General features: G+C 47.2%; 1 protein-coding gene across 1 annotated transcript; it reads left to right on the forward strand.

The window, feature by feature from the left end:
• Positions 1 to 7,039: 7,039 nt before the first annotated feature.
• On the forward strand, positions 7,040 to 18,943 carry LOC119315842. Its single transcript, XM_037590305.1, has 3 exons — positions 7,040 to 7,271; positions 17,695 to 18,398; positions 18,499 to 18,943. The coding sequence occupies exons 1-3, from the start codon at positions 7,040 to 7,042 to the stop codon at positions 18,523 to 18,525; spliced, it is 963 nt and encodes a 320-aa protein (XP_037446202.1). The 3' UTR covers positions 18,526 to 18,943.
• The last annotated feature ends 4,481 nt before the right edge of the window (positions 18,944 to 23,424 follow it).

Genomic DNA, 23,424 nt, shown 5'->3' on the forward strand with positions numbered 1-23,424 from the left:
GCTCAAGTGTTGAGCCCACCTCAGAGGTCTATATAAAGTGGAGTGGGCACACCACTTAGGGTTGATCCTTTTTCCACCCCGTAAGAGACGCCACCGCCACTCCCCACGCGCATACCGTGCGGCCGGACCTAATAGTCCGCCTCTCAATGTTGCTCCCCGTACATGTGGATACCTTGGAGGCATCACATCTGCGGTGCTTGGACGAACCGTTCGAGGGAACCGTGAGGCACTGTTCGCATGAGATCATCGTTCGCGAGTCTTCGCTATTCGCGGGAGATCGGCAATGCGAGGAGAAGACGGGTCAGGAGAACGACTACACACATCACCAACTCTACTTCCGCTGCGGTGACTGCGTGTCTAGTGGTAAACCCGATCCCATGATATATTTCCAGCAGCATGATCTTGGGTGTGTGGTAGAAAATTTTAATTTGGCACTAGCATAGCGTACCGCGTGTGCCAACAGTGGCATCAAAGCCTCCACTGTGTGGTGATAAATTCAATGATATGCATATGAGATATGTAGATCGGTTCAGGTGTGGGTCAATGAGATCAACCGCGGACGTCAGTGTTGAAGGTTGGTTTCATGATCTTATTTCCGTGATCGTGACGCAGAGGTTGTGACACGAGTTACCCCTACCGATCGGTTTCCGCCATCGGGGTAGATAGTGGAACGTAAATCCGGATGCAGCACGCGAAGATCAATGAGATTGATCGAATCGGAACATAGATCAACACCGTGGAAATGTGATTTCTGTAGTGTTGAAATCTGTTGGAGCGGTCTTGGTAAAATGGTTGTAACTTCTGCATACGAAATCCGATTTTGCTCCACGACCTGTCAAACTGAAGCTAACAAAATGTTGGATTAGTGAAGAAATTTCGGACCGAGATTTTGGTGCTTCTGGCTAGGCCAAAATCCTCTTGGAAAATAGAGCTTCAGAAGGTTTTATCTTCGGTGGTAGAACAACTGACTTGTTTTTGCAGGGAATGCTTGTGATTTGGTAACCCATGAATGTTGCTTGTACATTTTTATTTCGTGACCTACGTGTCATGAGTGCGGCGACCGGCAGAAGCCATATGGTTGTCCCATTATTGTATTAATGACTTGCATGTCAACATGAGAAGCCATGTAATGCAATTTACTCTCAGTAGCTATTAGTTTGTGATAGCGTAGTACCTTATGTAACACTTGGCAGCTGACACCGTGGTGTGGATATAGAGATCACCACGAGGACAACCATGCATGGAGATGGAGATCACCATGGGCAGGCTGCGCACGTGGAGATGGAGATCACCATGCGTAGTCAGTAGGGGCTATACCATATCACACATATATAAACTGCCTATGAAAGTTTATCCTTTTTATGCACCCTTCTTTTGCATGGTAGATTTTTTAAGTAGGGTGATCCCTCAAAGAATGTCAAGTATAAATGCCTCCCCAATTGCTGCACCTTCACATGTCAAGTATATTTAGTGGTGGGCCTATAAAATTAGGGTGCCACTAGATCTCCTTGAAGTCATGGGTTTGTGTCGGACACTTACATGTGAAGCATTGGTTGACTTGTCGTGGCTATCAAACCAGTTTTGGGCTATGAGGCATAGGAGTTGGCGCGGCATGAGATGCCCCCAACAACAAGAGTTGTATGGAGATACGATTAGCAAGAGTTGCTTACCGAGTGATCTTCTCTTCTAGCAGTGACGCAAAAGCTTACTAGTTGACATGTTGATCTTGGATCTTGAATCACTAAGTATCAACTGAGGGATGTTGATTTTAGTGGGAGTAATGATATTACTAAAATGTTTAATATGAATTACCTTTCATGAATACATGTCTTACTGTTTTGCATATTCCTGTTGTAGATCAATGGCACCACCTGCTCAAGTTACTCCTTTTGCATTGAAATCAATCATGGAAAAATATAAATTGAACAGAACAAACTTTACCACCTGGTATAGAAACCTGAGAATTGTTCTTAGGCATGAGAAAAAGGAACAAGTTCTTGAGAATTCGCTTCCAGAGGAACCTGCCGATAATGCTAATGCCACAACCAGGAATGCCTACCAGAAACTCGATGAATCAAACGAGATCAACTGTCGCATGTTGGCTTCTATGGAGCCCGATCTGTAGTAGCAGTTCAAAAATATTGACGCTTTCAATATGATCGAGAACCTCAAGAGCATGTTTCAAATGCAGGCTAGGACCTAAAGGTTCAATGTCGGGCGATCCTTGATGGATTGTAAGCTAAAAGAGGGTGATCTAGTGAGCCCGCATGTGATCAAGATGATCGGGTACATGCAAGCTTTGGATCGGTTGGGCTTCCCACTTGGGGACGAGTTGTCCACAGATACAAATTTGGGTTCTCTTCTAGATAGCTATGGGACATTCATCTCGAGCTACCATATGCATGGGATGGAAAAGAAGCTCACTGAATTGCATGGGATGCTCAAGGTGGCAGAGCAGGATATCAAGAAAGGTACACATTGTCAAGTGTTGATGGTACATAATCGGCTAAGTTCAAGAAGAGTTGGTCCAAGAAAAAGGCTAAGGCAAAGGGCAAGGAGAAGGAGGCAACTCCAACTACCGCCGCTGCGCCTAAGTCAGGGAGTGCCTCGGAGACTGTTTGCTTTCATTGCAAGGAACCCGGACACTAGAAAAGTGTAACATCCCAAAATTCTAAATTTTGGAATGTTATATTAATTAAGTAATAATGATTGCTTGTGTGATTTGTGTGTGAAATTGAGTGGAATTTGAAACTTTTAGAAAGTTAAATGAGAGGGAATAAAAGGACTTTCCCAAACATTCATTCTTGCTTTTGGTTCCATGGAATTCAAAATTTAAATTCAAATCAAACCCTAGAGTGAAGATAACATGACTTCTTCCATTTGAAATAAAAAGGGGTTTTTGGAAGATTTGATTTCATTTGAAACTATTTCAGACTCATAAGCTTTATGCCACTCAAGGATTTTCATGAGAGAAGATATATGACTTCTTAAAATTTTATGAAATAGAGTGGGGAGTAATGAGTACCAATTTCAAAACTTATTTGGAGCACTCTATGGAATTTTCTCTTTTCGGTTGGAATTTCAAATCATCTCAAAATTCTCTGAATATAAATACCAAGTGAAGGAAACATGACGCTTCAAAATTCAGAGAAGCTTTGAGAAGTATTTTAATAAAGAAAATAGAAAACTATTTGCCAAAGATTTGAAAATCAAATTCAAATCCAATTTGAAGTTATTAAAAAAATATTTTTATTTATTTGCTTATGAAAAATAGTTCATATTTTTCTTTGTTTTATTCTAAGAATTTTGATATATTTCTTGTCTAGAAAAAAATTATCTTGATTTTTATTTTCCGACTTTTACTCTCTGACTTATAAGAAAAAAGGGCCAGCCGCGCTAGGCCAGCGCCAACCAACTGGCCCAACAGCAGTTTCGGCCCGCGGCCTGCCTTCCCCGACCGAAGTGGTACGCCCGTACGCCTCCACCTCTCGCTCGCCTTTGCAGTAGCTAACAGGCAGGGCCCACCTGTCAGTTTCTTCTTCCCCACGTCGAGGCAGGACTCCTGCCCGAGCACGACGCCGAGCACCGCCGTTCAAATCCTCCCGGGGTGCTGTCTCCATGACCCCTCACGCAAGCCAGGACCCCTATATAAATCCCTGGACACCCCTCGTCCGATTCCCAACAAAATCCCTCTCTTTTCCCTCGGGATCGCGTACACCAAGCTCACAAAGTTCGCTGGCGCCGCCGCAACTCTGCCGTCTCGCCCCACGCCTTTCCGACGCTGCAGCCAAGCACGCACACCACCATCGCCTTCCCCTCTTCGTGCCGCTTCTCCCCTACCTTGCAACCATGCCAGAGGACCACCGGAGTAGGCACCACGACCATGCCCGAGATGCCGCGACCTCCTTCTTCGGCGACATCGACGCCCACCACCGCGGTAAGCCGTCTCTCCCTCTCGTCCGTCCTATCTAGAATAGACCGCTGAGATTAGATCTAATTGTTTTTTATTTTTTCGAACCGGTATGCACTAAGTAGTGAATGTTCCCTGTTTTAGATATGCAGCGAACGGTTTTCATCCAGTAGAGATTTGACACGTGGCCAGGGACTTATTTGTAGATTGTTTTTTATATTAGTCCCTGATTTTCATACCCTCACAACTTTTCAACCGTTTGTCCAAATTCAGTGAATCCAACACCAAATTCTTCATCATGCTCCCATCTATCCAGAGCACTTATAAAAAAAACTTTTTGAAATTTTAAAAATTGAATTAGATCAGATTCAAATTTAAACTTGTTATGGATATAACTTGAGTTTGATAACTCCGATTTAATTGATTCTTTTTGCAAATCAGCTCTTGACATGTACTTTCTGTTAAGATCAAAATCACATAATTTTGCTACTATTAAAAATATGTTTTCGTCTAGAAGCTTTATTTGATGGTTTTGAAGTTTTTTGAAGTATTTTCTCGTTCGTTTGGATCTTTGAGTGATTGCTTATGTGTGCAAATAATTGCTTGCTTACGATAGATTGATCGGAGTATGACAAGTAGAACTACTAGAAATTATTGGTGCGAAGAATCTTCATCAATCGTATAAGGAAAGTTCACACCTTGATCATACTTTTCTATACCCAGTTTTTACTATGCATTAGTTCACCCTTACAAATTTGCATGAGTAGGATCGGGAATTGGGCTTTGCTATGTAGTTCATGAGGTAGGAACCTATGATCCTTGAAACACCCTGGGATTATTCGTTATGTCATATATTTCTTAGCCATGCTAGTAGATGGGGATTGGCATGTGTGATTCATGAAAGAAGAGAGAGATAATAATTAAGGGTAACTTTAAGGTGGCAACATTAACACACATCTGGGTGGAGTGGTTGGGGCACCCTGGAGAAACCAGTGGCTTACCCGAGCACCTGGAGAAACCAGTGCTTGCCCAAGGGGATCCTGGAGGACCCGTGAGATCACCCTATGGAATGCCACCCATGCTCAAAGGGATCATACGATATTTCATGCCTAGAAACTTTCATGTGCAGCCACAAGGCATTATGGGCTCTGGCATAGTTGAGTAAGTTATGGGAAACCTTTCCATGATAGGCTAGCAGATGTAGGGGAATTGTAGATGTACCGACCTATCTATCGGTTAAGGGGACCTCTTCAGCAAGACTATGTCTCGATCATCCGATTCTCAAACCAGGCAGTGCGAGGAATTTAACGGAGGAGATCGAGTCTTGTGGGGAAAAGTGCGCAAACCTCTGCAGGGTGTACAAACTAATCATGATTAGTCGTGTCCCCAGTTATGGACAACTTTGAGTATCTAGAAGTGGATTATTGGTTGATCTCATCACGTTACTTAATTAATGAACTGGGTTATTAATGTTTTGGGAATTTTGGGTTTGAGTTGGAGGAACCTTCTCAATATTGGCATAAACTTGGTAGTAAAATAAAATTTATTCCTTTGTTGTAGGAAAAAAATTAGCTTTATGCAAAATTAAACTTAGAGCCTCCACCAGCCAAATATGCATATAGAGATAGACATTTTCATCATTATTCTATGGTGTGAAATTGCGAGTACATTCAGTGTACTGACCTACATGGCTGCAATGTCTCATGTTGCAGGAATCATACGGCGAGTAAGTGATACGTTAGGGTTACGATGTCTACACTCCACATTTTGATGTTACTTCCGCTATATGGATTGAGGTAATAGTATTTATGTTACTTTTTACATGTGATTGCACTCTTTTATAAATCCTCGAGTACTGTGTGTGTCAGCATACCGATCCAGGGATGGCACTTAAGCATAGAGACTCGATCCATTTGGGTCGGGTCGCTACAAAAAGGAACTGTAGGAAGTGGCTTGCCGAGAAGGGCAAGAAGACTGGAAGTATGACTTCTTCAGGTACACTTGTTGTATATGTTATAGACATTTATCTTTGTTAAGGCATATCTCTCTCGATGTAGTTTTGGTAATTGATGACAATATGTTGTCACATCCCTAGCTTCTGGTGCTGCCTAGTGTTTGCATCTTGCTTGCATCATGTTTAAATTTCTGAAAGTTGAATTGGGGAAAGCTGAAAGCCTTAGAAATCATTTTAATAAAGGGGCAAGCATCCTAAAATTGTAATCAGTGAATCCAAAATACCCTAGAAATAGTTCTAAGAATTTTGGAAAGAGTTATAAATCAAACCAAAATTTTGGAACATTTCTAAGGAATTATTTGGGCTCTGATTTTAAATCAATATTTTATTTGGATTTGGATTTATATTCTTAACATATGGAATATAATTTCAAATAACTCTGAATGAGTTTATGTGCTTTTGGATAACTCCACTGTGCAACATATAAATATTTAGGGGATTTTTGTCACTGGTTTTGGATTTGTTTTATTTGAAAATAGTGGCAAAAGAGACTAAATAAAACAAAAAACAAAAGGAAAATAAAATAGAACACAACTTACCTGGCGCTCTAGCCCACCTAGCGGCCCATCTGAGCTGGCCGGCCCAGCCCACCTCCTCCACTCTATCGTCTTCCTCCCCCTCGCCCCGAAGCAGCTCGGTGGCGAGCGCCGACTCCGTCCTGGCCACCTCCTGCTTGCCACCGAGGCGCCCTCGATGCGTCTGGAGACGCCCCGCAGCCCCCGCTATCTCTCCCCTCGCTCTCTGCTCTCTGTCAACCTCTTTCCCCTCCTCTGCTTCCTCTTCTGAGCGCGCCCGAGAGCACCGCCGTGGACCACCGCAACCACCGCCTCTCCCTCCTCCCCTTGAGCAGTCCAGGAGCTCCGAATCATCGCCATAGCCCTCTCCGTCGACTCAGGCGACCGGAAGAGCCCCGACGCGTCGTCCTCGACCTCATCTTCTTCCTCGGCCATGGGAGATCGCAGCCGGGATTCCGGCGCCGTCAAGCCTTCCTCGAGCACGCTGACCCTCTCCCCGTCCTCCCTGTGAGCTACTGCATCTTCCTCCCTCTCTCGTCTCTCTGCTTTTGCGCCCCAGCTAGCTTCACCGCCGTGCTCGAACCTCGCCGCCACCATGCCATGTCGCTGCCGCGGCCAGAGCTACCTCCGCCCGCTTTTGAGCATGTCACCATTCTCACCGTGCTCTCAGGAGCCGAACACACGCACCAGCTCCTTCTCCTGTGCACCGCAGCGTCGTCCTCACCGACGCCGAACTCCGGCCGCCGCCTTGCTCGCCGCCGGCGCTGCTCCCGGCCACCCTGCGGCCTCTCGTACGGTCCTTTGGATGCGGACGAGCAAGAGCTACTCCCCGGTGCCCTTAGCTCGCCAAACCACCACCCGTAGCTCAAATCCGAGCCGAGCCGCCATCGTTTTGGTCGCCGCCGGCAAGGCTCCGGCGACTGCCGACGTGGCCGTCATTAGCGGCTAATCGCACCTCTAATTAACCTCCAGTGAAACAGACATCCGGGCCCCACCGCCTAACTGACCGGCTAACTAAATAAGATTAAGTTTAATCTAATTCTAGTGGGCCCACATATCAGTTTTGACTATGCTGATGTGGCCGTTGACCCGACCCCACATGTCTGTGACTCTAGCCAGCGCTGTGTCACTGACCTACGGGTCCCACCGGTCAGGTTTGACCCGGGCAGCCCTGTTGACCCTGCTGACATCACCCTGACGCATTGCTGACGCAATAAGTCATTTCTGGGTTAAAAATAATTCAGAAAATTCTAGAAAATAGTATAAACTTCAGAAAATCATAGAAAATAATCTATAACTCCAAATGAAATAGTTTATATATGAAAAATGATTAGAAAAATCCAAAGAATCTGAATATGGCATTTTCATGCATGTTTGAACAAGTTAACCTCACTGAATAGAACAATTCATGATTATAGAATAAATGGTAATTAGTTTTGGAGTTGGAATTTGCTATAGGTTTGAATTCCACTTCAATGAACATGACTAACTGTTGCATTAGGTCAACTCAGTACTTTAATATGACATATCATTCATATGATTGTGCATTGCATTGATTGTGGTTCCTTTTGTGTTTGCCGGTGGTTGCTCCCCCCTCAGTAGACGTATGTTTCGGCGATATGATCGATGACACCGATGAAGAGTTATACTATCTCCAGAAGTGCCAGGAAAGCAAAACCCCCTTGTTCATTCTGATACAATCCCACTCTCTCGCTCCTGCTCTCTTTTACTGCATTCGGACAACACCGATTCAACTGTTACATGCTGCGGTAGTTGAACCCTTTCCTCTGCATGACCTGTCATTGCCACAGTAAATAGATGAAACCCACTAGCATGAGCAGGAGTTGTTTGAGCCCTATTGTGCCTACTCATTCATGCTTGTTTGTCATGCCTACTACTGCTTAGAGTTGAGTCAGGTCTGATTCATCGGGGATGAATTGGAATGTGGTGAACATGTCCTACCATTGAGAGCTAAGTGTGTGAACACGATTTGGTAAAGGTAGCGGTGAGAGGCCATGTAGGAGTACATGGTGGGTTGTCTCATCGCAGCCGTCCTTAGGAACTGAGTTCTGTGTTTGTGATCCATGAACAGCTACTACCACGCATTGGAATGCTTAAGTGCCCCTCTTGACTTATTAATCAACCTGATCTCTGTCCAGGAGTTGCAACTAGTTTCTGGTGTTTGTAGGTAGTGTTAGTAGTCTACCAAGTGGCACCCGGTACAGGTGGGCTTGGGACAGACTAGGCACAGTGGCACGGTGTACCAAGTGGCACCCGGATGGTGGGCTTGGGAACCCTGCTCACATCGTTTGGGGCCGTGAGCGACACCCCGGCCGGATTTCCTTGCGGATGGAACCCGAATAGGTGATAAACCTGGACTAGAGACTTGTTGGTTAGTCAGGTCGTGGCCGACTCCCTCGCCAGGCTTCCGCTTGAAGGTTGCCGAGATACATGATGTGTACATGGTGGTAAGTAGCGAGAGCGTGTGTGAAGAAGTACACCCCTGCAGGGTTATCATTATCTATTCGAATAGCCGGATTCCTTGGATATGGAAACTTGGACCCCTTGCATAGTTCATAGACAAGTGAAAGTTGATACTCTAAAATGCGCAAGATAAGCGTGAGTGCTATGGATGGCGTTCTCGTAGGGAGACGGGAGCGGATCCATAGTGGTGTATTGATATGGCGAATATCTGGACTCGTGTGCGCCACCTCAAAAGAGTTACTTGCAGTCATAGTTTAGGTTAGCCACTGAGTCAAAGCTGGCTTGCTGCAGTCAAACTCCACCACCCCCTTTGTTGATACTGATGCATATGTAGCTAGTTCTGATGTAAGTCTTGCTGAGTACATTTGTACTCACGTTTGCTTAATTTATGTTTTGTAGAGAGACTTCAGTCTCGCTAGTAGTTCCACGTGGACTTCAACATTTAGCTTGTTACCTCAGCTACGATCTTGTGCCCTCGGCAGGATCTGGTAGATAGTCAGGCTTCTCAGCCTTTTTCATTTGTAGATGTCTGTACTCAGACATGTTAAGCTTCCGCATGTGCTTTGACTTGTATGCTCTGAATGTTGGGTCATAAGACACATGTTTGTATTATCTGGCTCTTCGGGGCCTAATGAATAAATATTCCGAGTCGTAGAGTCTTGTTGTGATGCCATGTTGTATTGCACATATTGAGCATATTTTGTGTATGATTGAAATGCTTGGTATGTGTGGGATCCGACAACCTAGTTGTTTAGCCTTGGTAGCCTCTCTTATGGGGAAATATAGTCTTGTGCTTCCATGAGCCATAGTAGTCCGCTACAGCCCGGTTCACCGGAGTCCTGCTAGCCCAGCACTACTGCTCCGGAACACTTGACCGGCCGACATGTGATTCACTTCGTTCCTGTGTCTGTCCCTTCAGGGAAATGTCACGCGGTGACATCCGGAGTCCTGCCTAGCCTGCTACAGCCTGGGTTCCCGGAGTCCTGTTAGCCCAGTGCTACAACCCGGATTCACACGCTGTTGACCGACATGCTCGATGTTGATTCATGTATGCCTGTTCCCGTAAGTTAGTGCCACTTTGGGTTCACGACTAGTCATGTCGGCCCGGGTTCTCTGTCATATGGATGCTAGTGACACTATCATATATGTGAGCCAAAAGACGCAAACGGTCCCAGGCCATGGTAAGGCGACACCCGTGGGAATATCATGCGTGAGGCCGCAAAGTGATATGAGGTGTTACAGGCTAGATCGGTGTGACTTAGAATCGGGGTCCTGACAGCTTTGGTATCAGAGCCTGACTGCCTGTAGGATTACCAAGCCAAACTGGTTGAAGTTGAGTCTAGAAATGCTTTATTTATATATGGGAATGGATTGTGGGAAGGAGCGTAAGGCTCTTTTTACTCCTTATCCTCATGACCTTCTGATCTGAGTCATCTTATCTTTTCTACAGGGTTAAGAACTAGGCTTTTCTTCTATCTCTCAGGATGACGTGTTACTAAACCGTAGTTGCCTAGGATTGTTGAGTTCAAGCCTCAGTTCAGTTCCTACTACTTCCATATGTTCATAGCTGGCCTCAGAACCTTGATATTGCGATGTTGAGTGGTTATGCCACAATTTTTGCAGGATGTCTCAAATCTTTTCGAGCATTTACAGCCGTTATGCTGTCCGAGTCATTCCAGGTTTCTAAATAATCTGATGCATTTGAAAATCCTTCCTCCGTTCCCGATGTCCTTTTGGTCAGAATAAGCACACTAGCCAGTGAGTTGAGGTACTCTGTTGCCTTGACATATATGTTGGAGCTATTATTATGACCCTAGGTGTCTTAGAGAGTCACCTAGTAATCTAGCAATGCTTTGTATTCCCGGTGTGATGATTCTCGCCATTATTCTTGAAAGCACCCCATGATGCCATTTAGTAGTAGAAATTCTACTCCTGGGTTTCTGAGCCCAAAACTCACCCTACTTACTTCATGTTGATAGTGTTTGTTAGCTCCTTTAGGATATTAGTAACCTTGCGATAGTCCTCGAGGTCCGTGGTATTTCCTTCTTCCAAATACCATGAACCATTAAGGAAGAAGTTCTTTGAACCAAAAGATCACCATTAGAGTACTCCTGAGGAGTTCTCCATTAATAATTGTGATTCTGCCAGTTCTACCTTTCTGCATGGGTTATCCGGAAGAAATATGTTGAACTCGTTCGACATACTAATCTATGCATCCACAACTCAAAAAGTTTGCGGACTAATCGTGTGCTTTGTGCATTTCAGAGTTTCATCCTTTGGCACGAGACGATTTCTTTCCCCTCGGAGTGTTATTCAAGACGGTGTAGCTCTTTCGTTTCTCTTTTGGTGGACTAGTTTCGTAGGAGGCACCGTACTATCAAGAGGGGGTCTACTTTGGTAAGGCTAGGGTGGAATCAACACATACAGATCCTTTTCACACCCTCTGAGCCTTTCCGCTTCAATGGAGAGCTCATTTCCCTTCCTTTGTGCTTGTTTTGGGTCCCAGCGGTAGTACCGCGGGTCCCAGCGGTAGTACCGCTCAAGAGCCATAGGCTGCAGTACCGCTCGGTAGCGGTAGTACCGCCTGTGGGTCCTCACCGTAGTACCACTGCGGCACCAGGCTCCTACCGCGTCGATTCGAGGGGGTCGCCTCTCGTTTCGGATTGTGCGGCACTAAGCAGTAGCAGTAGATGCGGTAGTGCCGCTCAAGAGCGGTAGTACCGCCGTACCACCGCGGTAGTACCGCACAGTGGTCCGAATGGCAGTACCGCATGGGGGAGCGGTAGTACCGTAGTCCCAGTGGTAGTATCGTTGCCCTCAGCGGTAGTACCGCCCTCTGGGGGCTGTTCAGGGGGGTAACGGTTGGATTGTTCCCCCCCACTATATAAGGGGGTCTTCTTCCCCAAAGTTGACTCACCTCTTCCCCCAAAGCTCCATTAATGCTCCAAGCTCCATTTTCGCCCGATCTCTCTCCCTAGCCAATCAAACTTGTTGATTTGCTCGGGATTGGTTGAGAAGGCCCCGATCTACACTTCCACCAAGAGAAATTTGATTCCCCCACTAATCCCTAGGGGATCTTGTTATTGTTGGGTGTTTGAGCACCCTAGACGATTTAGGTCACCACGGAGCCATAGTCCATTGTGGTGAAGCTTCATGGTGTTGTTGGGGCCTCCGATTAAGTTGTGGAGATTGCCCCAACCTTGTTTGTAAAGGTTCGGTAGCCGCCTCCAAGGGCACCAATAGTGGAATCACGGCATCTCGCATTGTGTGAGGGCGTGAGGAGAATACGGTGGCCCTAGTGGCTTCTTGGGGAGCATTGTGCCTCCACACTGCTCCAATGGAGACGCACTTCCCCTCAAAAGGAAGGAACTTCGGCAACACATCCTTGTCTTCACCGGCTCCACTCTTGGTTATCTCTTACCCTTCCTTGTGCAAGCTTATTTGTGTTACTTCCCTTGCTTGCTTGTGTGCTTGTTGTTGTTGCATCATATAGGTTGCCCACCTAGTTGCACATCTAGACAACCTACTTTGATGTAAAGTTTAATTTGGCAAAGAAAAGCTACAAATTTTAGTTGCCTATTCACCCCCTCTAGTCAACTATATCGATCCTTTCAATTGGTATCAGAGCCTCGTCTCTTTACTAAGGACTTCACCGTCTGAAGAGTATGGTTGACACCATAGACGGTGTGGAGGAGCACTCCGGTGTGAATCCTTTCTCGTGTACGAGCGATGGGGAAACCGCGGTCTCTCGTGAGGAATTCAATGTGGCCTTGGAAACATTGAAAACCTCCATGAAGACCGAGGTTGAATGCATATTTAATAAATTCATAGAAGGGCTTAAACTATCCACCGCACCTTTGAAAGTGGGTGATCCCATTAACAAGGTGACGGATGCTAACTCCGACAAGGGGGATGCTATTAGTGAAAAAGCTCCTTCACCTAGTGGTATGAATGGCACTGGAACCTTTGCCCATGTGGAACCTCCACGTGTGTATGGTGGACCGATTCCCTCTACTCATTTGAATCATGCCGGTCCTTCCCCTAAGATTGTGAAAAATGAGGACTTTGATTCTTGGGTCTATCGGTTTAAGCGTCATTTAAATCAAGTGAATACTAATCTTTGGAGAATCATTGAAGAAGGTTTCTATCCAAATGACCGAAGCAACTTCACTCCAAGAGAAGCCGTGGATAATCAATTCAATGAGAATGCTCTCTTCATCATCCAAGATGCAATTACACCCGAAGATCTTCACCTCCGGCCCTACACCATAGCCAAAGATGCATGGCACCAAGTTGTTTCTCTCTACTGGGGAAGTACAAGCATTCAACGCTCCAACTATGAAGTGGTGCAAGATGAAGCCGATGAGTTTGCAATGAAGGAAGATGAAGAACCTCGTGAGCTTTATCGAAGAGTAACCAAACTCGCGGTTTCACTCCGAGATCATGAGAGCAAGGACATGGATGACAATTGGATCAAGCACAAATTCCTCAAGGCAATGATGCCTTACCATAAGGCTATGTCCTCCATCATTCGTCAAAGGCCGGACTTCCACACTTTGTCCTCAAGTGAAGTCTTGGATGAGTTTGTGGCTATGAGCATCTTGGACAAGACCGCCGACAATGCGGTGCTTCGCTCTCAAAGGGCAAAGAAGCCCAACCTTGCATTGAAGGCCAAGGTTTGTGATGAAGAAGAAGAAGAAGAGGAAGAAGAGGAAAGCAACCACGGAGATACAAAGTATGCCTATCATGAACACATGGCTCTTGCTTCAAGGCAATTTTGGAGCAAGAAAAACTCAAGGACAAACTTCAACAAGAACAACTCAAGTGGCACGAAGAGCAAGCAACGTGTGAGGACTTGCTATAATTGTGGCAATGTGAGCCACTTTGTTGCAGAGTGCCCGTATGAGAAGAGGGAAGACAATGGTGGCAAGCTCATCCGAAAGGACAAAGCCAAGACTTTCCCAAACAAGAGCAACTTCACCAAGAAGACCCCTCACAAGGTGTTGGTGGTTCAAGAAGAGTACCATGATGATGATGATGATGAAGAAGATGGTGAGTCGGTTGCCATGGCCTCCGTTGCCATTGCAACAACTCCACGAGTGTCTCTCTTCGACTCACCCAATGAGAACATCACCGCCAAGTGCCTCATGGCTAAAGCCACCAACAAGGTAACCCCCAACATCAAAACTACCATCATTAATAATCCTTCCTTGATGGATTGCATTGATGAATATGAGGGATATAATGTGGAGGAAAATGAGTTTGAGTCCTTTATGGGTAAACTCAAGGGTAAATCCAAGAAGCATTTCGTTGCTCTCTTGGAGCAACTTGGTGAAGCCAATGACATGATCGAGGTTCACGAAGATACTATCTCCAAGATGGAGGGGCATAGTCGTGACTATGTCGATGAGATTTCGGATCTTTCCAATGCTCTTGAGGGAGAGCATGGTATTCGTTTGGCTCTTGAGGAGTCACACAACATTGATCACGCTAAGTTAAAGAAAGATTTTGATCATGCTCTTGTTGTTTCTCGTGTGCTAAACTCCGAGAAGGCCAAGCTTGGGGTTGATCTTGCTAGACTCAAAGAGGGGTTTGACCTACTTGACTAGGCCCACAAGGTCTTGAAGGGTGCTCGTGCTAGCCTCAAAGAGTCTCATGATCAACTTCAAGTAAAGCTAACCAAGGAGAAAGCCACTTTTCCTCGTATGATGTTAATTGATAATGCAAATGCTACTAACCCATGTTGTGAGCACGTGCATCTTTTTCAGGAGAACACTAAGTTAAAGGTGCAACTTGAGAAAGGTCTTGTGTCTTGCATACAAGGCGAGAAGAACCTCAACGACCTTTTGACCAACCAAAAGGGAGTTGTGGCCAAGGAAGGGATTGGGTACGTGCCCAAGTCCAAGAACAAGAAGAAGAATGACAATGCCAAACGACCTCCTCCTCTCAAGCAAACCTTTGTGAAGGAGGGAGAGGGTGCTACTAAGGAGAAGGAGAAGAACATCGTGAGGGGTAGTGATGCCAAGAAGGGCAACGCTTCCCTTCCCAACAAAGTTGGCGACTTTAACCCTTCTTATGCGTTGTGCCGTGCTAGAGATGGGCATGTTTATGCCAAATTTGTTGGTTCTCCTTATGAGTACATTGAATGGTCTATTTGAGTTCCTAAGACCCTTGTTACTAACATCAAAGGACCCATTACAAAATGGGTACCTAAAACCAAGCATTGATCTCTTGTAGGTGTTTGCTTCCGGTGGGGGTTCATGGTTGCTCGATAGTGGAGCTACTAATCATATGACTGGAAGCAAGGACTTCGTGGTGGACGTGCAGAAGATTCCATCCATGCCCACCAACATCGAGTGGGGTGACGCCTCGTCCTCTAAGGTATTGGGACTCGGCAAGGTTGTCATTTCTCATGATATTACGATCGAGAAGGTCATGCTTGTTGAGTCCCTTGCATACAATTTACTTTCCGTTCATCAACTAGCACTCATGGGTTTTGCCACCTTCTTTGATGTTGATACCGTGGCTCTCTTGTGGAGCAAGACTCTTAAAGTAGCCTTTGTTGGGCATGTCGAAAACGGTCTCTATGTGATCAACTTTTTGGAGCGACTCACTAAGACCGCGACATGCCTAATGGCTAAAGTTGACGTGGGATGGCTTTGGCACCGCCGTCTTGCCCATGTCAATATGAGATCTTTGCAAAGTCTTCTCAAGGGGGACCATGTCCGTGGACTAACAAATGTTTGTTTTGCCAAAGATCGTGCTTGCAGTGCTTGTATCGAAGGAAAGCTACATGAAAAGGCTCACCCTCCCACGACTATCATTTTCTCGAAGAGGCCTTTGGAGCTCCTTCACATGGATCTCTTTGGCCCCCCATCTTTTGATAGTCTTGAGGGTAGGAAGTATTGCTTGGTGATTGTGGATGATTATTCAAGATACACTTGGGTATATTTCTTCAAAAGGAAGAGTGAGACCCAACAAACCGTCATCGACTTTGCAAATGAGGCTCAACGTTAACACAATGCAAAGATCTTGACGATAAGAAGTGACAACGGCACCGAGTTCAAGAACTACACCTTGGATGAGTTTCTTAGTGATGAGGGGATCAAGCATCAATATTCCTCACCATACACCCCTCAACAAAATGGTGTAGCGGAGAGGAAGAACCAGCCGTTGATGGATGCGGCAAGGACCATGATGACGGAGTTCAAGTCTCCATACAACTTTTGGGCCAAAGCCATCAACACCGCGTGTCATGCATCAAATCGGCTCTACCTCCGCAAAGGCTTGAACAAGACTCCATATGAGATACGCACCGGGAACAAGCCCAACCTCAAGTACTTCCGGGTGCTCGGGTGTAGGTGTTTCATTCTCAAGAAAGGTGTTCGTTTGTCTAAATTTGAGGCTAGAGCTCATTCGGGCATATTTGTTGGTTATGCTACAAACTCCCATGCTTACCGTGTCCTCAATAAGTCCACGGGACTTATTAAGGAGACATGTAACGTGGAGTTTGATGAGAATAATGGCTCCCAAGTGGAGCAAAGTGGCTCTTGTGATGTAGGTGATGAAATTCCTCCCCAAGCCATAATAAGAATGGGTGTTGGTTTTATCCTACCCATTGAGGAACCCCTTTTGGCTGAAGGAGAAGGACAATGCTCAACTCTTGTGGAGCCATCACCAAGCCAAGGCGCACATGCTTCCGAAGAACAAAGTGAAGGCCCTCAACCTCAAGAACAAGACCAAGGGCAAGGTCAATCCCAAGATGGTGTTGTAACATCAAGTGATGCCCAAGGTCAAGTTCTCTCCTCCGAGAAAGTTCAAGATCAAGAGCTCCTTCGAGATCAAGAACAAGCTCAAGACGGTGCTCAAGATGATCAAGTGACCTGTAACGCCCCAAGACCATTGCGCCAGGTGTCTTCTAGTTATTCGATGTTGTTGCCTTGTCATTCGCTTGCGTGTTGCATCTCGTCATGTCATCATGTGCATTGCATCATCATGTTTTCAAACTTGCATCCGTCCCGGCCTCCCCATTGCTTCCGTTGTCCGTTCTGAGTCCAGACACCCTTGCACGCGCCCACGACACGTCCGAAATATTACTTTATAAGTGACCAGAAAATGTTCTCAGATAGGGTTGTAAGTTGGCATGTGGTGTTTTTATGTTGTAGATAGGCCGCCTGCCAAGTTTCATCGCGTTCAGAGTTTGTTTGGTGCCCCAACAGATAACTATAGCGGCATTATAGTCGGTCAAACGTCGGACATTTTCGGTCTCCGAAAACTGCTGCTAGGCCCTCTCTCTCTTCTCTCCTCTCAGCCTCGCCACAACCCACCTAGTCCATCTACCTACCCCTCTTCGTGTCCAGAGCCGTCCGATGCGATCACACGGTCCGAAAACCCCTCTTTGCACAGTGCATCGACCCCTCGCGCGCGTCCAAAAATTGTCCCGGACCCGACCTGAGCAGTCGTGACCGTTGGGTCTGGATCATCCCCAAACATCTACAAAACATCTCCATTTTTCTTTTTGGTCTTCCTAGCCTATTTATTCGCGACTGTCCGATTACGATCGGAGGGACGAGGTAGCCCCTAAGCCTAGTCCACCTGCTATATATTCACCGGACCAAACTCTAGTCCAACCCTAAAACCTAGGGAGCCCGTCCGGTCGCGCCGCCGCCACATCTTCCTCGGGATCCCCATCGCCCCAATCAAGTGCCTCCTCTGTTTTTCCTTGATCCAATCCCCTCCGCCTCCTCCTTCTGGCCTCGGTCTTGCATGAGCACCCCGCTGCCTCGTCGCTGCCCCCACTGTCGACCCTGAGCCACTTCCCTCGCCGGCGACCGAAGCCACCACCAGGCCGACCCCGTGCTCTCTCCCTTGTTCCTCCTCCCTCCATTTTTCCCTCCCGTGGCTTCCTCTGCCTCTCATCCATCCTCTCTCTTCTCTGTACAGGTGCTCCCCACGCCATGGAAGCCACCGCAGGCCTCCACCTCGACCAGCGCCACCATGGACCAGCGCCGCCGTCGAGCGCCATGGCTTCCACTTCAAGCTTCTGTGCCGCCCGGAGCTCCTCGAGACCAGCCGGATCCGTGCGCTACCTCGACTCCAGCCTGTCAGAGTCGCTTCACCGCGGCCTCCCCTGCCTCCATGGACGCGTCTAGCACCGGAACAACATCACTGCCTTGTTCCTTCTCCCCTGCAGCCATGGGCGCCTCAAGCTAGGGCTTGCCTTGCCGCCCTTGCAACCTCGTCCTCGCCTTCGCGCCTCAACCGGCCTCGTCGTCGCCGGGAACCCCAGGCTGCTGCCGCCGCGCTAAATCACCGGCTCCACGCCAGGCTCGGCTTCCTCTCGTCTTCAGCAAAACCAGAACGCCGAGGCCCTCCTCTTCTTCTGATCCGGTGCCGCTCCTACCGAGCTCGACGACCACTACCTGCAGGCCTCCCCATCGTTCCCAGCACTGCCTACTCTCGCCGGCGACCGCAGGTTCACCTCAGGCTGCCGTGTCCCGGCCATCTCCCTGCCGTCTCTCCCTTCTTCCCGTCCGCGTTTTCCCCTCTGAATTTCTTCTCTGTCTTTTCTCCAGGCAACAGCTGCAGCCATGGCCTTGTAGCACGTTTCCCTGCTCGGAGATCCGATCCGCACCTCCCCTAGTAGGATCTGGACCCAGGCGCCTCCCCGCGCCATCCCGTTGTTCCCCACGCTCGCTGAAGCCCTCAGCGCCGCCGTGCCTGCTTCCTGTCGAGCAGAGGAGGAAGGCACCTCTGTCTCGAGCCGTTCGAGCGCATGTCGCGCCTGTTGACCGCTCGGCCTCCAAGGCCCAGACAGCGCCAGGAAGGCCCAGCCTCCTCCGCGGCCTGCCCGCGCCGCCAACACCCACCTGGGCCTTAGCCCATGGTGAGGCCCCCAACGCATCCTTTGTTTTTTTATTTCTCTCTACTGGCCCATTATGCTTCATATCCGGCCCGTAGTTATATTTTTTTTCTACTGCTCCGAATTTGCTTTTATTCCAGTAAAACAGTTTTGCAGAAACCCCCCCAAGCATCATGCATTTAATAACTGTTGAACCGTGCATCGGACTAAAACAAACTTAATATGAAAGTTGCTTAGAATTTTGTGTAGTTTCATAATATGTCTTTTTCATCCATATCTAAAATGTTTAAAATGTTGTTGGTTTAAATTTGCTTAAATAACTTGCTAAAATGATTTAATTCATAACTATTTAACCGTAACTCGGTTTGTAACAAACTTTATATGTAAATGGGGTGGAAAAATGCCTAGTTTAACATGGTGACTTTACTTTGCATGTTTAACAACTCTAAATTATGATTTAGGAAGAACAGTACCAAACCTAAAATATTGCACATGAGGTTTTTCCGGACTTGTTGTTTGTTGTTCCGGCCTCATTTAAACTTGCCTAGATAGGTAGTTTTCCATTTGCTCCACCTCTTGCCATGTTAATCAACATTTAATATTGTTGGGTACATAAACGGGAGAGAACTAAATAATTGTTGTGGTGTTTCGTCAATATGCAACTCATTGCATATTGATCTCCACTTAATTTGTAGTGTTGTTTGTTGCACTTTGCCATGCCATGCTTCATTAAACCGGACATGCATCATACTTGGTTGTGCATCATGCCATGTTTATGTGATGGGGTTTGCTTCTTTCCGGTGTTGCTTCTTCGGGTTAGTTCCGTTAATGTCGTGTTTGTGAGGATCCGTTCGACTACGTCCATTTGTCTTATTCATGGACTCGTTCTTCTTCCTTGCGGGATCTCAGGCAAGATGACCATACCCTCGAAATCACTTCTATCTTTGCTTGCTAGTTGCTCGCTCTAATTGGTATGCCGCGATACCTACCACTTGCTATATCATGCCTCCCATTTTTGCCATGTCAAGCCTCTAACCCACCTTTCCTAGCAAACCGTTGTTTGGCTATGTTACCGCTTTGCTCAGCCCCTCTTATAGCGTTGCTAGTTGCAGGTGAAGATGAAGTTTGTTCGATGTTGGAATATGGATATGTTGGGATATCACCATATCTCTTGTTTATATTAATGCATCTATATACATGGTAAAGGGTGGAAGGCTCGGCCTTATGCCTGGTGTTTTGTTCCACTCTTACCGTCCTAGTTTTCGTCATACCGGTGTTATGTTGCTTGATTTTGCGTTCCTTACACGGTTGGGTGTTATGGGGTCCGCTTGACATTTCGCTTTGAATAAAACTCCTCCAGCAAGGCCCAACCTTGGTTTTACCATTTGCCACCTAGCCTTTTTCTCTTGGGTTCTGCAGACTCAAGGGTCATCTTATTTTAACCCCCCAGGCCAGTGCTCCTCTGAGTGTTGGTCCGAACTGAGCTGCCTGCGGGGCCACCTCGGGGAAACTTGAGGGTTGGTTTTACTCATAGCTAGTCTCATACGGTATTGCCCTGAGAACAAGATACGTGTGACTCCTATCGGGATTTGTCGGTACATCGGGTGGCTTTGCTGGTCTTGTTTTACCATCGTCGAAATGTCTTGTAACCGGGATTCCGAGACTGATCAGGTTTTCCCGCTAGAAGAAATATCCTTCGTTGACCGTGAGAGCTTGTGATGGGCTAAGTTGGGACACCCCTGCAGGGTTTTGAAATTTCGAAAGCCGTGCCCGTGGTTATGGGCAGATGGGAATTTGTTAATGTCTGGTTGTAGAGAACTTGACACTTAATCTAATTAAAATTCATCAACCGCGCGTGCAGCCATGATGGTCTCTTTTCGGTGGAGTCTGGGAAGTGAACACGGTGTTGGAGTTATGCTTGAACGTAAGTAGTTTCAGGATCACTTCTTGATCACTTCTAGTTCGCGACCGTGCTTTGCTTCTCTTCTCGCTCTCATTTGCCTAAGTTATCCACCATATATGCTAGTGCTTGCTGCAGCTCCACCTCACTACCTTTTCCCTACCCATAAGCTTAAATAGTCTTGATCGCGAGGGTGTGAGATTGCTGAGTCCCCGTGACTCACAAATTACTTCCTAAACCAGTTGTAGGTGCCGATGATACCGTGCAGGTGACTCAACCAAGCTCAAGGAGGAGCTCGATGAAGATCGTGTTCATTGTGTTGTTTCGTTTCCAGTTGATCAGTAGTGGAGCCCAGTCGGGGTGATCGGGGATCTAGCATTAGGGGTTGTCTTTCTTTATTTGGTTCCGTAGTCGGACCTTGATTGTATCTGGATGATGTAATGCTATATTCTTGTATTGTGTGAAGTGGTGATTGTAAGCCAACTCTGTACCTCTTTCTTATTCAGTACATGGGATGTGTAAAGATTACCCCTCTTGCGACATGCCTACAATGCAGTTATGCCTCTAAGTCGTGCTCCGACACGTGGAAGATATAGCCGCATCGTGGGTGTTACATGACCACTCCTCGTCTCATCGCCGAGGAGGAATTGGAGCTCGTGCCGCCAAGATTGTTTCCAAGCTCTCCACCAAGGATCATCTCATGACAAATGTACTTATAAGCTTAAGAAAGGGGGTGAGCACTCGCAGACAATTAGCAAACTATTGTGAACATCACGCGCTTGTCTCTTGTGTTGAACCCCAAAAGGTCTATGAGGCCCGAAGATCCGGATTGGCTCAATGCCATGCATGAAGAACTCAACAACTTTGAGCGCAACAAGGTGTGGAGATTGGTGCCAAGGCCAATGGAGAACCACAATGTCATTGGAACCAAGTGGATATTCAAGAACAAGCAAGATGCTCATGAGATTATCATTCACAACAAGGCTCGGTTGGTAGCACAAGGCTAGTCCCAAGTCGAGGGTATCGACTACAGTGAAACCTTTGCCCCCGTTGCTCTTCTTGAATCCATTCACATGTTGATTGCATATGCTTCCCATCATAACTTTAAGTTACAACAAATGGATGTGAAGAGTGCTTTTCTTAATGGTCCCATTAATGAATTGGTATATGTCAAGCAACCCCCCGGGTTCGAGGATCCCTACTTTCCTGATCATGTGTATCAACTCGATAAGGCACTCTATGGCCTTAAACAAGCCCCACGTGCATGGTATGACCACCTTACGAGTTGTTACAAGATCGTGGTTTTGAAGTTGGGCTAATCGACTGTAACGCCCCGTATGTAACTTGCCATATTTGTACTCCAACTCTTGCCATTTTCGGCTCTAAGTTATGATATGTCCCTCGTGGTTGGGTGTTGTCTCCGTTTTGCTTTTTGTCCATGTCATGCATCTCATATCATGTCATCATGTGTATCGCATTTGCATACGTGTTCGTCGCATGCATCCGAGCATTTTCCCCGTTGTCCGTTTTGCATTCCGGCACTCCTGTGTCCTCCGGCGTCCCCTTTTGCCTCTTTTCATGTGCGAGTGTTAAAAGTTCTCGAATTGGACCGATACTTGCCAAGAGGCCTTGGTATACCACCGGTAGACCGCCTATCAAGTTTCGTGCCATTTGGAGTTCGTTTGATACTCCAACGGTTAACCGAGGAACCGTAAAGGCCTCGTGTGTGTTGCAGCCCAACACCCCTCCAAAGTGGCCCCAAACCCACCTAAACCCCCTTCATCCTCTCGGCCGTTCGTTCACGATCGCGTGGCCGAAAACCGCACCTCATTTGGAGTCTCCTAGCTCCTTCTATGTATAAATAGGCCTCCCCCTTTGAAATTTCGGGCAAAAACCACCCCTAACCCTATCCTCTCGCCGCCGGACGCGTCCGGATCAGGCCGGACACGTCCGCCCGCCGCCGCCCGACCTATCGCGCGCCGCCATGTGGCGCACCCGCGCCCACTTCGCAGCCCTCCCGCACCGGCCCGCCAGGCCCGTCGCGGACCCCCGAGGCCCGTCGCCTCCCCCGCAAGCCGCAAGCTCCGCCGCCGCCTCCCGCGATCGCCGTCCCGCCGCCCAGCTCGCCGGTCACCGCCGCGGGCGCCGCTTCGCCGCGCCGCCCGGCGCCGGTTGCCACCGGCCAGACCTCCTCCTCCTCGCCCACGGCCACGCCGCTCGCCGCCACTTCGCCGCCTCCATTGCCCCTCGTCGCCGGCGAGCGGATCTGGCAAGATCCGGCCACCGCCCCATCTTCTCCAGCGAACTTCCCGACCAACCTCGATTCACGTGCATTAGATCTGGCTATAGTAAAACCCTAGGTTGACTTCGGAATTTTCCCTAAGTCCTTTTTCTGGTTATTTTTTTGGCATGTTCATCCCGTCATAACTTTGCATCCGTAGCTCCGTTTTGGGCATGTAATATATCAAATTGTTTGTCTGGATGTGCTCTTCATTTCAGTTCATTGCACCATGCTTGTTTGATTCCATCTTGATGCCCTAAATGCTGTTGCAAGAGTGCTATGTAATGTTAGTGTCTGTTTCTTAACAGATTATGAACATTTGTCATTTTTGCCATGTTTAATGTGTGCCTCCTATGAACTTGAGCCCTACATGTGTTTTGGGCTATGGCATGCCATCTTTACAGGGGTGTATGCCATGTATTTTTGTGATCTTTGTGGTGACTATCACAAGCATGCAA

This window comes from Triticum dicoccoides, chromosome 6A (assembly GCF_002162155.2).
Source record: "Triticum dicoccoides isolate Atlit2015 ecotype Zavitan chromosome 6A, WEW_v2.0, whole genome shotgun sequence".
Lineage (NCBI taxonomy): Eukaryota > Viridiplantae > Streptophyta > Magnoliopsida > Poales > Poaceae > Triticum > Triticum dicoccoides.

Excerpts from the sequence above, each read along its gene's own strand:
- LOC119315842 (XM_037590305.1), top strand. The coding sequence starts at position 7,040 with ATGTCGCTGCCGCGGCCAGAGCTACCTCCGCCCGCTTTTGAGCATGTC. Across the intron at positions 7,272-17,694 it reads CGAGCAAGAGCTACTCCCCG|CACCCCGCTGCCTCGTCGCT; the intron begins GTGCCCTTAGCT and ends GTCTTGCATGAG. Across the intron at positions 18,399-18,498 it reads ACTCTCGCCGGCGACCGCAG|GCAACAGCTGCAGCCATGGC; the intron begins GTTCACCTCAGG and ends TCTTTTCTCCAG.